This window comes from Typopeltis vanoorti, chromosome 21 (genome assembly GCF_054136105.1).
Source record: "Typopeltis vanoorti isolate ZY-2024b chromosome 21, IOZ_Tvanoo_1.0, whole genome shotgun sequence".
Lineage (NCBI taxonomy): Eukaryota > Metazoa > Arthropoda > Arachnida > Uropygi > Thelyphonidae > Typopeltis > Typopeltis vanoorti.
Window position 1 is genome coordinate 66,530,557 of NC_143569.1, and position 17,568 is coordinate 66,548,124.

The following is a 17,568-nucleotide window of genomic DNA, read 5'->3' on the forward strand; positions in this document are numbered from 1 at the left end:
TAACTAGGCCATGCATTTGTATCACTTCATCATGGTTTGTTTTACACTTTATCTTTACACTTCTGAGTTCCTACTCTGTCGTGCCTACCACATCTAATGCTATCAACAGAAATGTAAGACTATTTAACATTGGTAAATAGAATAAAGTAGTTAGACTATTCTCTCTCACATCCACTTTCTTCTCTCCTGACTCCATTATGCTTAATCTTTATCAGTTATAATCAATTTGGTTTCACATTTTTCAAGAAACTACTTCTTAGTGTAATATGAACATGCATGCATATGAATATGATGGTCTGTCATAATAGATTGATAGAAACTTAAGGGATTAAATGAGGTTTAAGTAGGACAAAGGAAGACAAGTTTTTTTATTGTTAACTGTTGCATTTCAAGACGGCAGCAGTTATTACTTTTTTTTTTTCTGTGCATTTTAAATTAGCATGTATGTGTTTCCTTTTTAAGTTTTGGACTCTGTTACCATAACAGTACTACTGTTACTCCAGCAGTCCTGCTAACCTCGTTGGCCGAGTGGTTAGTGTATCCACTCTCCAACCAACAAACTGCAGATCTGAATCCTACCATGGGCATGGATGTTTGTGATTGCCTTTAGGTCAGAGATAAATTTCATCATCCAGTGTGAGATCACTGACCCTGTTTATTGGAGGCTTCAAGTGACTAGAAGTTCCATTTTTGGTCATTACAACTGGGTTAACTTAGTCCACCCATGGTATAAATGGACTGTAGGTTTACAAAAAACCTTTTGTGGATGGCAGCCATATAAATAAAAAATAATAATAATAAATCATCCAGTTTAAATAGAGCCCATGCAGTATCTTATCCTAAATTGAAACCATAGGCATGAGTAAATATTTCCTCATGTATGGTTTAGTGTTTAAGAAATTTTTCTGTTTAACTTTTTTGGCTAGCACGTTCACTTTCTCTCAACTGGAATGGAACTCAAAATGTCAGAGAATAAATTTAGCAGAAAGTTTTGATAGTAATTTTAAGTTTAATTATAATTTATTCATTTAAATATGTTTAATTTAAAAAAAAAACTTGAAAGGTTATATATTTTTGAGGAATTTGTGATATTTTCAATTGTAAAATGAATATATTTTTCTCATAGATGCTATTTAAGGTGTCCAGGAAAAGAAATCTCAGTGGCTGTGTTAGTAATAATGATCATTATTGCTGTCATTTTGTTAGTGTTAACCCTTCTTGGTAAGTAAATGAAAATAGCTGTTAATAACATTTACAAAATTTAAACCAAGAATACTCTTTGGTCTGTGACATTCACAAAGCCATATTGGAAGTTTTTTCCCACTTGGTTGGACTATAAATTATATATTTAGTTTAATCCTTTATCTAAGTGCAAGCAAACAAAGTTTGCGCCTGAAGTATCTTCACACTAGGGCAACTCGTGGCAAAGGTGGACTAAGTTCTGATCACTTTCCTTAGTATCCCATAATGCAAAGCACATCTTCTTGCAGACATGTATAATGCTATGCATTATGGGAAGGGTCACTACCCAGACTGATTTCGACCGTTATTGAGGTCTCTTCAGTGGGATGCCGACCCAGAGATGATATCAAGATTGAAGCAATGCAGAACTCATATTTCCATATGCCAGTTGCCAAAAGGTGTCACACCTTATTATTAAATTACTCTGAATTAGAGAAAGACATTGAAAGTTTTTTCCCACTTGGTTGGACTATAAATTATATATTTAGTTTAATCCTTTATTCCAAGTGTAAGCAAACAAAGTTTATGCCTGAAGTATCAGGACTATGACAATTCATGACAAAGGTGGACTAAGTTCTCATCACTCATCTTAGTATCTCTCATAATGCAAAGCACATCTCCTTGTGGACATGTATAATGCTATGCATTAAGGGAAGGGCCACTACCCAAACCGGTTTTGACCTTTATTGAATGTTGAAGTACAGGTCAAACTCCAAAAACTCTGTGTTGTTCCACTCAGAGGTTCACCTTGCCACTTTCTGTAGTATCCCATAATGCAAAGCACATCTCTTGAGTCTTGTTAATATTAACAAGACTCTGGGTCTGGCTCTCACTGAAGAGACCTCAGTAAAGGTCGAAACTGATCTGGGTAGTGACCCTTCCCATAATTCATAGCATTATACATGTCTGCAAGGAGATGTGCTTTGCATTTTGGGATACTAAGGAAAGTGATCAGAACTTAGTCCACCTTTGCCACGAGTTACCCTAGTCCTGAAGATACTTCAGGCACAAACTTTGTTTGCTAACACTTGAATAAAGGATTAAACTAAATATATAATTAATAATTCACAAGCCATATTTATAAAACTATTACATTGGGAATGAATTGGAGCAGTGTTTCCCAAACTTTTAGTACCCACGTACTCCTTTTAAAATTTTAGAAAAGCCAGCATTATCCTCTCAGGCAATGACAATTTTGGGAAAAGTTATAGCACATTCAGGCACGAGTAATTATGAAGTATTTATTTTTTTATATTAACATTATGATAAATTAAGGGCCAGTACTCATTACTTTCATAACAAATATGCATCAACATGTTCTTTCTGACAGTTACAACAATTATTTCTATTTCCTTTAGCAGAAAAAAAAAGTTAATAGTAATTTTAAGTTTAATTATAGTTTATTCATTTAAATATGAATATTTTTTCTTCATATTTAATGATGCCAACCTTGGCATCAATAAATTCACTATTTTCTGTTATATGTTTGAAACATATAACAGAAAATAGTGAATTTTCTGTTGTACATTTCAAACAACCTGTTTTTAACTGGTGAATTATTCATATTAGAGGATTTAAGAAATACAAAAAAGATATTTTTTTAAATAATTAATATTTTTAATATTAATTATTTAAAACGTGCTTTGCAACCATATGTCTGGGGAAGGAGTGCCCTAGATTCGATTCCTGTCGATGATGTGAGGGACTTAAGGATCTTCCTCAGCTGTAGCCAAGTTAGTCGGTCTTGGGCGTGGACAGCAGGGTTTTTCCTCCCGCAAAGCAGGCAAACTGTCCCCATGAAACACATGCTTCAACAGACATGGGACACTACCGGGAATAAGAAGCAACCAACCTATTCCACGGGATTATTCGGTTACAGCAGCTTATGCGGTAAAATGCGTAGGCCTGCACGAAAAGCGTAACATACGATTATTAGACTGCACTTCAAGATTTCTTAATAAAGGTAAGAGTATTCTGCATGTGTGTAACCTGTACATCTATCACAACTTGTGACACAAACACTATTAACATGTATAGGTGCATGCATGCATGGATGGCAGAACAATTACCGAGAAAAATTACAATTTCAAGTATGGTTGATTCTGAAATTTAGAGGAGAGATCCAACTGCATGGTTCGAACTATTTGAAACTTTTAATGCACAGAGTCAGAAGCATGCATATGGAAGGCAGCCTTAATGGAGCTCAGTCAGTGCATGTATGCACTTTGATTAACACTTCCTTTAGATTTTTTAGTTACTGAAAAATTAATTATAGACCTGCACTTATCTATGACAATATAACAACAAAAATATAGAATTAAAGACAAACAAACAAAAGTAATCAAAGTTTTTTTTTTTTTTTTTTTTTTTTTTTTAAAGTGCTATGTACCTCCCTCTCAAAGACCTTTTGCATATTCCAGGAGTCCATGTACCACACTTTAAAAAAATTTATAATCTTCATCATCAAGGGGAATACAGGATGCCATGAGAGTATTACATGATTAAGTTTATATTAATACTAATGTCCTGTTAACACTTTTCCTCCAAATTAGTCTATCACTTGTCAGTTCTCCAGCAGTGTCAAATCTTATATTTCTTCAGGACACCTATCTTGTCTTTTTTCTGGATTATTTTTTTGCCATCTTGGCATCAAATAGCTGTTTTGCTAACCTTTCCTTTCCCATTTTGCTTAAGTAACCAATACCACTATAGATCAGCTCTGCTCATGCATTCCTAAATGCAAACAATATCAAGTTCCTTCTTAATGCCTTCATTTTTAATATGATTCTGTCATTGATGTCATCTGTTTACTCTCCTAATTTTTCTCATTTTTCCTTTCTATAGTCTCCAGTCTTCAATTGTTTTTATTTCTAACCTAATTCTCAGACCTATATTTAGTTGACAAGTTTAGGTGTCAGACATTATTCATAACTTTTTAACGGTATTAGAACACCAAACAAAACAGTTATGAAAGGATGTTTATTAAGTGGCTTATATTTGGATGGATTTCAAACCAGCATCTTCAAAGCAAAACAGCATGTTACAGTTTGCACTTGACAGTAAGGGAAACAATTCAAATTGTAACCAATGAAAAATCTATAGTTCTAATTTGGCACCCTCTAATGTTGAATAAAAGAAGTATTGCAGTTGAGTAGGGGGTTGATCTTAAAATGTCTCCCAAATTTTTGACAGATTAATGCAGCCATACTTGTTGAGGATAGAATGCTTCATAGCCATTGCTGACTCTAAAAATAGTCTTTCTGACTTGTAACGACTTCTACATAGTGTAAATTGTTTTCTATTTAATCCAGTGTGAAGGAGTGTCCTAAGTGTGGTCTGCCAGTCCTGACACGGCACAGCAACAGTCTTATTATCCCACATAGCTGTGTTATGTTCTTCATCACTAAGGACTTATTGCTGAATCCATAAAGGTGTATAGTTTGTGGTATTGAAATGATAATTTACATGTTATTAGCTGATGTGTGTGTGTGTGTGTGTGTGTGTGTGTGTGTGTGTGTGTATACAGACATCAGTAACCAAGATAGTATGTTTTCATTCCAGCAGCATCATCAGACCTGTGTTAAATTCATAATCAGGTAAGTCTGCCATTAGGTCACTAGAAATATGATTCTAATGCACTGAACTGTGATAACCACGTGGTTGAACACTGGATATTTAGTCTGAGCCTAAGGCATTTGCACCTATGACAGTGAATGATACCATTGTTATTATCTCTGTCTTCTGTCTCCTTAGTATGTGATCTTAGAATATGTATGCTATAGAATCTGGAAGTCATCAACAAACTATGCACCTCTAAAAGTTTTGTTAATAGTTGAAATTAACTGTGAAGTAGTCCATGCCAAATATTGGACAGTCTATGAAGAAATTAATCAAAGAACCTGGAATTGTTGAATGTATCAAACTTGAGTGACATTTAACATTACATCACAAGGCAAGTTGAAGACTTCTATACTATGCTAGGTTTTTTGCACAATGCATAGCTAGCCATTTGTTGATCACTTAATGATTCTACCATAATCAACTTAGAGAGCTTTGAGCTATGCAGAATCATATAATCTTTTCTATTTATTTATTTAGTTTTACTTTGCCATTTTAAACTTTTTTTTTTGTTTTGTATTCTTGTTATAAGTAACTGTTTTTTAATTTTATACATTTTGTGTATTAATGTTAGTAACTTGAATTTATTGCATTAGATAAATATTGCCTCACATCTTTCCTTCTTTAGTTAACTGCACAAATTAAATTTCTGTCAAATAGTTCAGCAAAAATATATTTGGTAGCATATTCTAGATCAGGCCACTAGACTGAAGGTCACAAGAAACATTTATAAGAATGTTTTTATAAACCAAATAACTTTATAAAAAACCAAGTGATTTGGCTGTAACCATCAGCTGAGCCTAATACATAAGAGGAATACATACATGCACCTTATAGTACGGTGTTGCAAAAATTATACAAATCCCACCTCTCCACCCGACTTTTTTTTTTTTTAATACTGTGTAGTAGTAACCCATGGCAAGGGAATAGGGAATGCATGTAAAATGACCATAGTTGTGTAAAGTACTAGAAATAAGACATGGTTTCTAATTATCTTCTATCAAGTTGTATTGTCATTAGCATGTTATATTAGTCATTAATTAGTTTGTGCAACTGTAGCACAACTAGAATGTTATTAAAAGATGGAAATATAATGATAAGACATCAATCAGAAGAGCCTTAGAAGAAAGAAATAGAAGATATGACAATATTAGAGTGCTGACAAGTGATAGACTAATTTGGAGGAAAATTGGATAAATTTTCCTCCAGGAGATTAGTAATTATATAAACTTAATTATGTAATATTATCATAGTACCTGTTATGTACCTCAAGGGGTACATAACAGGAAATTGATAACAATGACGATGATGATAATGAAAAAACATCCAAGAATAGTTGAGCAGGCTAAACTGATTGAAGGAATAGGAAAGTGTCAAATGGTTTTGTGTTCCTCCCATTGTGCATTATTGCATTCTCTCAAACTGGAATTCAAGATGTCCATAGTTTGTAGAAGTTTTGCAAATGTTAGAATATATATATATATATATTCTAACATTTGCTTCTTAAGAAAGAAGTGAATGTTAACATGTATTCGTTAGAGATTGGTGATAGTCAACCTGTTCTAGCTATAGTCACCTCCCATTATAGTAAAGCAATATATAGTCAACCATCACTATAAAAAACTACCAAAAAGTCAACTAAAGCTTCATAAGCATACTGCTATTTTCATTCACTATAACAAACTACTGTAAAGCCTCCCACACACACACACGTTGCTATACTAAAGGAAATGGAAATTCACTTATTTATCAATTATTCCTGTGGCCCTGCAAGTTTGGTATAATGAGTCAACTTGTGGGGACCACAATAATAATTGATAAATAAGTGAATTTCCATTTTCTTTAGTATAGCAATGTGATGTGTGTGTGTTTTATAGTGATGGTTGACTATATAATGCTTTACATAATGGGAGGTGACTGTAGTTAGAACAGGTTGACTATCACCAATCTCTAATGAATACATGTTAACATTCACTTCTGTTGTAATCTTTGCAATGGTGCTCATACCACTCTTAGTTTTCTATATATCATTATCTAATGTTATTTACATGTACACTTCTCTTAGTTATAGACAGATAAATAGGTGATTTATCTGTCTATAACTAAGAGAAGTGTACATGGTAACATGTAGGTATAATGCTAATGGCTGAAATGTAATGATCAAAAGAACTTAAATTCATTGTTTTGATACCAGTTATATATTTGGTTTAATCCTTAAACCAAATATATAACTGGTAAGCAAATAAATTTTGCGCCTGAAGTATTTTCAGGACTGGAGCAACTCGTGGCAAAGGTGGTATAACTTCTCATCACTTGCCTTAGTATCCCATAATGCAAAGCACATCTCCTTGCAGACATGTATAATGCTATGCATTAAGGGAAGAGTCACTACCCAGACCGGTTTCGGCCTTTATTGAGGTCTCATCAGTAGGAGCCAGACCCAGAGGTGGTGATACTAAGTGGAAGTAATGGAGAAGTCATATTTCCATAATAATAAAGGTCAAAACCAGTCTGGGTAGTGATTGGTTTTAATGCATAGCATTATACATGTCCACAAGAAGTTTGCTTTGCATTATGGGATACTAAGACAAGTGATGAGAAGTTATACCACCTTTGCCACGATTTGCCCCAGTCCTGAAAATACTTCAGGAGCAAACTTTGTTTGCTTACACTTGGATAAAGGATTAAACCAAATATATAATTGTCACATAGCCAAGTGAATAAACTTCCATCAACTTATCTCTAATCCAGAGAATTTTAATAATAAGGTGTGACACCTTTTGGCAACTGGTATATGGAAATATGACTTCTCCAGTACTTCACCTTAGTACCACCACCTCTCGATCTGGCTCCTACTGATGAGACCTCAATAAAGGTCGAAACCGGTCTAGGTAGCCCTTCCCTTAATGCATAGCATTATACAAGGAGATGTGCTTTGCATTATGGCATTATGGTCCGCAAGGAGATGTGCTTTGGATTATGGGATACTAAGGCAAGTGATGAGAACTTATACCACCTTTGCCACGAGTTGCCCCAGTGTTTTTTTGCTTACACTTGGATAATATAATATATAATTGGTAGTATAGCCAAGTGAAAAAACTTCCCTCATTGTTTTGATACTTGTATTCCAAAGCTGCTTAGGTGTACTGTTGTGTTAAAAGAAATTCAGTATAAGAATTTGTTATAGTGTGAGTTAACTGTAATTTTTAAATCTATATGTTTCCAGTTCATTATAACTTACAAAAGATTCAAGTATTATCTGAATTCTGAATATGGTTTTCTTTTTTAAAATAACATGCTACTTGAGCATGTTCCCATAAATAAAAATACTTTTTTTTTTTTTTACTTTAAAAACTTATTGTATTACTAGATATCTTGAAGTTTGAGTAAATATAATGTAAGCCTAATTTTAAAAACTTTAAATGTACTCTTTAGGTGCTGGATATTCTCAAGTGAAAAATTGCACTGATGATGAATGTCACGAAGGTATAATTTAATTTCGGTGTCTTTACTTTTTTTTATTTTTATTTTACTTTATTTTTCTAATAGTTTGATAAACATCAAATTATTTTGATCTCTTTATAGAATAAACAAATATTGAGTTTTTGGTCAAGTACAGAGATTCTATGTTATTATTGATAATCTCTGGATTCAAATCCCGTCATATGTTACAAATGTTTTATGAAAGTCATTTAGTTGGTAGATAAATTTTCATGCCTTCAGTAAGCTGGGTGGTGGTATTTCACCACCATCTGGTTTGTTAGATGAGGAGGAGATATACAAGCTAGACAACAAGATACTCAGAGAAAAATACTGATGAGGAAATGGAAGAATATTGTAAGCAGAATGGAAAAGGAAATAGTTTTATGTGGTTCCCACCCATGAAAGGTTATTAGTAAAACAATAGTTCATTTGTACCATGGGCAAACAATGGAGTTCCATGAGGAATTCTATAAAATTTTGTTGGTGAGAATCACATAAAAATTTTGCACTTTATTTTTATATATTTTTTATTTATATATATTTTTATATGGGGTGCTTAAGGGCCAAGCATGTATAACTGGGAGAAGACATCTACGTAGCCTTTTAAGGAATGTGGAGAAGCGGCCAGGGCTTCTGACCTAATGTCCAATCCTCACCTTCTCTTGTTGCACCCTGTAAAGTATCTAACTGGATATCGACTGGCAATTTGGGATTTAACCGACCAATATTGTATTCTTATTGGTTTAAACCACAATAATAGAATGATGGTACAGCATGACAGAATTTCATGTCAGCTGGGGAATTGCCTGGTTAAACAAGGCCATCATTGTTTTCACCAGGAAACCAAGGCGAACAGTGAAAAGTTAGCTACTGGAACAAATCTGAAGCAAACTCCAACTCAACATCACCAGAGTTCAAGATCAGTACTATCAACATGAAAAGCCTGAATGGTAAAGAAATGGAGCCAGCTGAGGAATTGGATAAGTACCAGATCAACATAATAGGGGTGACTGTAGCAAAGAAAAAACAAAGACAAAAACTGGTGAGATCTTTCTGAGCAATAAATACAACATATTATATTTAGGCAATGACAATCAAGTAAAATGAGTAGCTATAGTATTCAACACTAAATACAAAGCTAAGCTTCTTGAATGACAAGCAATATCAAGTAGAGTGTTGTGGGCAAATATCAGAACGGGGAACTTGACAATGAGACTTATTTGTGCCCCACAGAAACTTCTACTTAGGTAGAAGTGGAGGAATTTTTTAAGGCTTTGGAGAAAGCAACTGACACAATAAAAAATGAAAAGTTAGTCCTTGTTGGGGATCTAAATAGTAGCAGACGTGCTTAAGGGTCAAAGCTGTATAACTGAGAGGACACCTCCACATAGCCTTTAAAGGAATGCGGAGAACTGACCAGGTCTACTGACCTGATGTCCAATCTTCTCGTGGTGCACCCTGTTGGGTATCTACTTGGATACTGAACGAACGAGGATGGGCTGGCAATTTGGGATTTAGCCGACCAAATTGTATTCTTATTGGTTAAACCCAAATAAAAAAATGATGGTACAACATGACAAAATTTCATGCCAGCTGGGGCGTCGCCCGGTTAAACAATGCCCCCGTTGTTTTCGCCACGGAACCAGGGCGAACAGCGAAAAGTCAGCTACTGGAACAAATCTGAAAACACACCCCAACTCAACATCACCAGAGTTAAAGATCGGTGTTATCAACATAAGAAGTCTGAATGACAAAGAAATGGAGCTAGCTGAGGAATTAGATAAGTACCAGATCGACATAATAGGGGTGACTGAAACAAAAAAGACAAAAACTGGTGAGATCTTTCTGAGCAATAAATACAAAATGTTATATTCAGGCAATGACAATCAAGGAAAAGAAGGAGTAGCCATAGTATTCAACACAAAATACGAGTCTAATCTTCTTGAATGGCAGTCAGTCTCAAGTAGAGTAATGTGGGCAAATATGAGAATGGGGAACTGGACAATGAGACTTATTTGTGCCTATGGTCCCACAGAAGGTTCTACTGAGGTAGAAGTGGAGGAATTTTTTGAGGCTTTAGAAAAAGCAACTGACACAATGAAAAAGGAAAAGTTTCTCCTTGTTGGGAATCTAAATAGCAGAATAGGAAATGATTGTGAGACATACAAAAATATTTTGGGAAAATTTGGAGAAAAGAGCAAAGCTAATAATAATGACAAATATTTGTTGGATTTCTGCTCAGGACATGGACTGGTTATTATTAACACCATGTTCCAACATAAAAATGTGCATAAATTCACATGGAGAGAAGAGGCAAGGAATAAGAAAAGTCTCATTAACTATGTTATTGTTGATAGTGATGTTTTCTCCCTGGTGCAGGACACCAGAGTGTACAGAGGATTTGAAATTGGAAGTGATCACTATTTAGTCTTGAGCAGGATAAAATTGAATTGTATATTGAAAAGAATAACATGTAAGAAAGTTTTAAAGCGAATAAAAGTTGAGCAGCTCTCAGATGTGAACTGTAGACAAAAATTCACAAAGATTATTGAAGAAAAAATGAAAGAGTTTTAGAATAGGAATCAAACCTTGGAGATTCAGTGGCAAGCCTTGAAGAAAACCATGATTGATTCAGCTAGAGAGGCATGTGGTGAAGTTGTCTGCAAGGATAGAAAAATGAGAACTGCATGGTGAACACAGGAAGTTAAATAGGCAGTGAAGGAAAAGAAGAAAGCCTATCAAAAGTTCCTGGCAAATAAGTCAGTTTGTGCTCTTAGAGAATACCGAGACAAATGTAAGAATGCTAAACACTGTGTAAAACTAGCTAAAAAAAAGTCATGGGAGGACTTTGGCAAGAATATAGAAAATAAATATCAAGAAGGTGGCAAAGTATTCTGGAGGTTGTTGAAGAAGCTTAGGAATGGAGGAAAGAGTGCTGTAAACGCGGTTAGAATGATAAAGGTGACATGAAAACAGGAGTAAAAGATATCCTTGAAGTATGGAGAAATTATTTTGAAAAACTGCTAAACGAGACAAGCAGTGATGACAGCACAGTGGTAAAAAACACTAACAAGGCATGCAGTCAGGAATACATATCCATACTTGAAGTAGAAAAAGCCATCAAAGGCTTGAAATGTGGAAAGGCAGCAGGAGTAGATGATATTCGACCAGAAATGCTGAAGTATGGTGGTATAAAAGTCTTACAGTGGCTGCACTGCATAGTTCAGAAAGCCTGGACAGAGGGACGAATTCCCGATGATTGGAGTAGAGCTCTCATAGTACCCATATATAAAAAGGGAAATAAAACTGAATGTGCGAATTACAGAGGTATTTCCCTACTGAGTGTTCCTGGCAAGATCTATGCAAGTATACTTGAGAAACGGTTGAGAAGAATTGTGGAAGAAAAGCTGGGTGAAGAACAAGCTGGATTCAGGCCAAATAGAGGCTGCCAGGATCAGATCTTCACTTTACAACAAATAGTCCAGAAAGCATGGGAATATAACAAAGATCTGTATTTAAGTTTTGTCGATTTGGAAAAGGTATATGACAAGGTGCCAAGAGAGAAGCTATTCAATACGCTACAGTTATATGGTGTCAATGGGGCATTATATCAAGCAATACTTAGTCTTTATTTGAGTTGTAAGTCAACAGTTAGAACTGAAGGAAGTACAGGAAGATGGTTTAATGTTAAATCTGGTGTGAGACAAGGATGTACATTATCCCCTCTGTTATTCATTATCTATATGGATCGCATTATGAAGGAAAGTGGTATTAAACATGATATCAAAATTGGAGATGTTAATGTCAGCTCTTTGCTTTATGCGGATGATGTTATACTTCTAAATAAATCCGCTACACGTCTGCAAGATTCTCTGACTAAATTGAATAACTGTTGTAATAGATATGGTATGAAGGTCAGCAATAAAAAGACAAAGACAATGAAAATGGGCAGAATCATTGAAAATGTCAACTGTGTTGTGAATGGAGAACCTGTGGAACAAGTAAAACATTTCAGCTACTTAGGCACAATTTTTACTGAAGATGGTAAACTAAATATAGAAATAGACAACAGAATCAGCAAAGCTGGTATCGTGGGAAGTCAATTGAATAAATTCATATGGAATAAGAAAGAAATTAGTCGGAACACTAAATTAGCTGTATACAAGACTGTGTTCAAACCAATTTTAACTTATGGATCTGAGAGCTGGGTCAGAAATAAAACACTTGACCAAAGACTAGAGACCGCAGATATGAGAGTCCTGAGAAAGATTAGAGGCGTGAACAGATGGCATCAATGGCAATATCATATTAAAAACGAGGATATTCAGAAAGAACTTGACATTGTCAGCATCCAGGAATGCGTTAGCAGAACTAATCTCAGGTGGTATGGTCACTTAAACAGAATGGGCGAAGAAAGATTAGCAAAACAAGTGTTCTCTGCAAACAAAACGACCCAGAGGAAGACCAAGATATAGGTGGATTGATACGTTACAAAGTGCCTTAGACGATAGAAATATGAGATCTGATAATGTTTGAGTCTTGACAAGTAACAGACTGATTTGGAGGAAAATTGTAGATATGAAGTTAGTAATGATGTAATTTTTTTCATGTAGTACTATCATTTCCTGTACACCCTTTGAGGGTACATGGCAGGAATTTGATGATGATGACAAAAATATTTTTTTTAAATTTGGAGTAAAGAGCAAAGCTAATAATAATGGCAAATAAATGTTGGATTTCTGCTCCGGGCATGGACTGGTTATTACTAACACAATGTTCCAACATAAAAATGTGCACAAATTCCCATGGAGAGAAGAGACAAGGAATAAAAAGAGTCGAGTTGACTATGTTATTGTTGATAATGATGTTTTCTCACTGATACAGGACAGTAAAGTGTATAGAGGATTTGAAATTGGAAGTGATCACCATTTATTCTTGAGCAGGATAAAATTGAATTTCAAATTGAAAAGAAGAACATGCAAGGTTTTAAAGTGAATAAAAGTTTAGCAATTCTCAGATGTGAACTGTAGAATAAAATGCACAAATATTATTCAAGAAAAAATTAAAGAGTTTGAGAACAGGAAACAAATCTTGGAGGTTCAGTGGCAAATTCTGAAAAAAACATTAATTGATTCAGCCAGAGAAGCATATCGTCAGGTTGTCTGCAAGGATAGAAAAATCAGAACTCCATGGTGGCACAGAAGTTAAACAGGCAGTGAAAGAAAAGAGTAATACATATCAAAAGTTTCTTGTGAATAAGTCAGCTTGTGCTCTTAGAGCAGTGGTCACCAAAGGGGTCGATATGACATTGTTAGGGGTCGATTCGGGCTCAGGGGTCGACAGAGAAATATAAGACATCATTGTATGGGTAATATTTAATTCGGTTAACTTGGATTACCTCCATGACAAAAGACATGGAGGTAATCAATTAAGAGTGAATCGTGGGATCAGTACCTCCATCTTACAGGTCCATGAATAGGAACTATTCATGGACCTGTAAGATGGAGTAAGGTCATGAAAATAGTTACTGAGGCCAATCAAATAGGCCAAAATGATGTATTTACCAATAAACGGATGTTGGTGGTTCCTGCTGGCCGGCGCAGTGGGAGCGGGATTGCAACACGTGCGTGGTTCTTATTTACTGATACTTACAAGTATTCGATCCCAGTCTCATTTTTGCGCATCGACATACAAGTGAGTTAATGTTCTAAAATTCATCAACATACATATTATATCATACAAGATGGTTTAATGTTAAATCTGGTGTCAGACAAGAATGTACATTATCCCCTCTGTTATTCATTATCTATATAGATCACATTATGAAGGAAAGTGCTATTAAATCTGATATCAAAATATCAGGTTTAATTCCATTGGAGATGTTAATATCAGCTCTTTACTTTATACAGATGATGTTATACTCCTAAATAAATCCAGTCTCAATACTTACAAAATTGAATAACTGTTGTAATAAATTTGGTATGAAAATCAGCAATAGCAAGACGAAGAGAATGAAAATAGACGCATTGAAAATATCAACTGCATTGTGAATGGAGAACCTATAAAAAAAGTAAAACATTTCAGCTACTTAGACATGATTTTTAGTGAAGATGGTAAATTAAATATGTAAATAGATAACAGAATCAACAAAGCTGGTATGGTTGGAAGTCAATTGATAAATTTATATGGAATAAGAGAGAAATTAGTCAAAACACTAAATTAGCTATATACAACAGTGTTCAAGCCAATTTTAACTTATGGATCTGAGAGCTTGTTTAGAAATAAAACATTTGACTGAAGACTAGAGACTGCAGATATGAGAGTCCTGAAGAAGATTATGGCATGAACAGGTGGCATCAATGGCAATATCATATTAAAACGAGGATATTAGTTCTTTCCTAAGGAAAGAACTTGACATTGTCAGCATCCAGGAATGCATTAGGAGAGCTAATCTCAGGCGATATGGTCACTTAATGGGAGAGGAAAAATTAGCAAAAGATTAGTCATAGAATGGGAGAGGAAAGATTAGCAAAACAAGTGTTCTCTGCTAGGTTGGCAGGAAAAAAGACCCAGAGGAAGACCAAGGTATAGGTGGATTGATACAGTAAAAAGTGCCTTAGAAGTTAGAAATATAAGATCTGATAATGTTGGAGTCTTGACAGGTAACAGACTGATTTGGAGGAAAATTGTAGATAGGAAATTAGTAATGATGTAAGTTTTTCATGTAGTACTGTCATATTCTGTACTAGGAATTTGATGATCTGTGCTAAAGACCAAAAATGAAACTGTTTCAACCCACTTCAGGCCTCCAGTAAGTAGAGTAGTGGTCACCCACGAAGGAATGAAATATTTATTGAATTAAAAAGAAAAAATGAAATTTATTATTATTATTATTATATAACACCTCCAAGGAGTCCAAAGACTCATCGAGAGAGGGCACCTACTCTACTACTCTCTGTATTCACCAACCACAGCAAACTGCATCATCTACACCAACGTTATCTACTGCTACCCCCACCACTAGTATTTTCACAGACAATCGCAAACATCCATGCCCACAGATGGATATTTGTGATTGTCTGTGAAAATAACAACCATCCATGTCCATGGTGGGATTCAAACTAGCAGTCTTTCATCTGGAGAGTGGATATGCTAACCACTCAGCCAACCAGGCTGGAAATTATTTGAAAAATTTTAAGAGAGATCTTAAATATCAGATTTCATTAAACTTCCATTATAAATTCAAATTTTTATTAACATCAGTTGGAATAATCATTTTGCCAATAAAAACGATTTAGTTGAAACCAAAATTTTGTACTTTTGAATTTTTTTTGATCAGTGTTGAGCATTTGTTTGATATATATCACATGGAGACTGTTGAACAATTATTTTATTAAGTTTAAATCTATTAGTTTTGTGTGCATTATAGTACACTTCTTCAGAAGAGTGAAATAAAAACCCCACTGATATTATATTACTGAGTTAATCTGCAAGCAAGTTAGTGATACAGAATATTTTAAATAGACTAATATAATGGGAAAAGTGTCTGAGATCAGCATGCACCAGGTTTCTTTGATGACCAAACAAACATGATATAGAATCATATCTGTTTCTTCTTACATTGATCAGCAGTGACGGATTAAGGATGGTTGGGGCCCCCAGGTAAATTATATTTGGGGGGGGAACCCAAAAAATAATAATAATAAAAAAGAATAAAAAATAAAAATAAAAGTTAGGTGACAAATAAATGAAATTTTGTACTTTTGAATTTTTTGAACTTCTGGATTTTTCTGCCTGTTAAAGGATGATAAATAATAAATTTTTTTATTTTTTTTAAATTTTTTTATCAGTTTTTTTTTTTTTTACTTGCACTACACTCAAATAATGAAAACACGAAAAGTCACACTAAAAAGTTATTTTTGAAACAAACACCTCACTCTTACACGATTCAATAACAAATGAAGTTAAGGAGCAACCAGGCGAAACTTCCTATCTCGGCAATGCAATCATTTTTTGTGACCTCTAAGCTGTCAACAACGCCGTGCCCCAGCATTGGTAATGCGGTTTAATTTAAAGCGTAGATAGCGCACTGTTCAAAACGCTATCTATTGAGTATTGCGGCATTATTTAAAGCATAGATAGTGGCGCGCTGCTCAAAATACGTATTAAAACATAATAATTGTTTTGAAAAAATTTTCGCTTAAAATAACGAGATTTTATTATTTTAAGGGCATGTGCCCCATTTCCTTAATGGGTAATCCGCCACTGTTGATCAGGGTTTTTTTAATGTTTCCGATGACTCTTTTATATGAAAAACATGAGGGAGAAATTGTAATAGGCCATTTTAGCATACTGTTGTGCTTCTTTGAATCTGGTTTCTGTAGTATGTGCTGCTCATTCCAGATTTTTTTTTTTTTTTTTTTTTTTACATCTTTGCGTTCTAATATATGTATATTAACAACCTCATAAAAGTTAATGGTTATTAACTATAAACATTTTGAGTTTCCATCAGTATATTCTATCTTGAAACATTCATGTTCATTGTTCAAAGAATGCATATAGCATTTTACTTTTGTCAGATATTCATGTTTTTTGATTTTGACTTAAGGATGATCTGTGTAAATATTTAAAAAGTAGTGTGTCTACATGCATGCATTTGTGCTGATTTAGCAAAGTAAATCTTCTACTATATTTCATTAAATTTCTAACTTGCAAATTTTAGAGAGCAAAATACACTAGCATGTTTTTGTTATAATCTGGCATCTTTTTTTTTTCAGTTAGATCACCTATTTGGTAAACATGACATCCTGATTCTTGCTTCTTATATTTACTGATTATATGATTTTCATTTTGTAACTCATAATCAGGCCAATGAATTACATATTCTTTATATGAAAATCTTGCATTTTTATATTAAAATGCAATATGTATTGTATTTTAACTTTTAAATGATATTACAAATAAGTCCATGAGTTATCTAGATTCAAGTTACTTGTATTCTTAGAAGCATTATTGTGGCTCTTTGACTTATAACTAGCTAAACTATTTGAGTGCCACCTTAAACATAACAGATGGCTTTCCTATTAAACTGATGCATAACTGAGTGGCATTGCCACTTTTTTCATCATGAGTGCAAGTTTTCTTGTTAGTGAGCCTATGTAGCTTATTTTAAACAAAATATAAACAACCCTAAACATGTCTGAGAAATGTAAAAGTGATGAAAAT

The 17,568-nt window shown here is 34.2% G+C and overlaps 1 protein-coding gene across 1 annotated transcript in view; it reads left to right on the forward strand.

Moving 5' to 3' along the window:
* The window catches only part of LOC150094940 (neprilysin-11-like), a 207,126-nt gene that overhangs the window by 31,045 nt on the left and 158,513 nt on the right, over window positions 1-17,568 (forward strand). Inside the window, exons 3-4 of the mRNA XM_090410851.1 lie at window positions 1,127-1,221; window positions 8,296-8,346. Of these exons, the coding sequence (XP_090266977.1) occupies window positions 1,127-1,221; window positions 8,296-8,346 (146 nt within the window). The remainder of the gene's footprint in view (window positions 1-1,126; window positions 1,222-8,295; window positions 8,347-17,568) is intronic.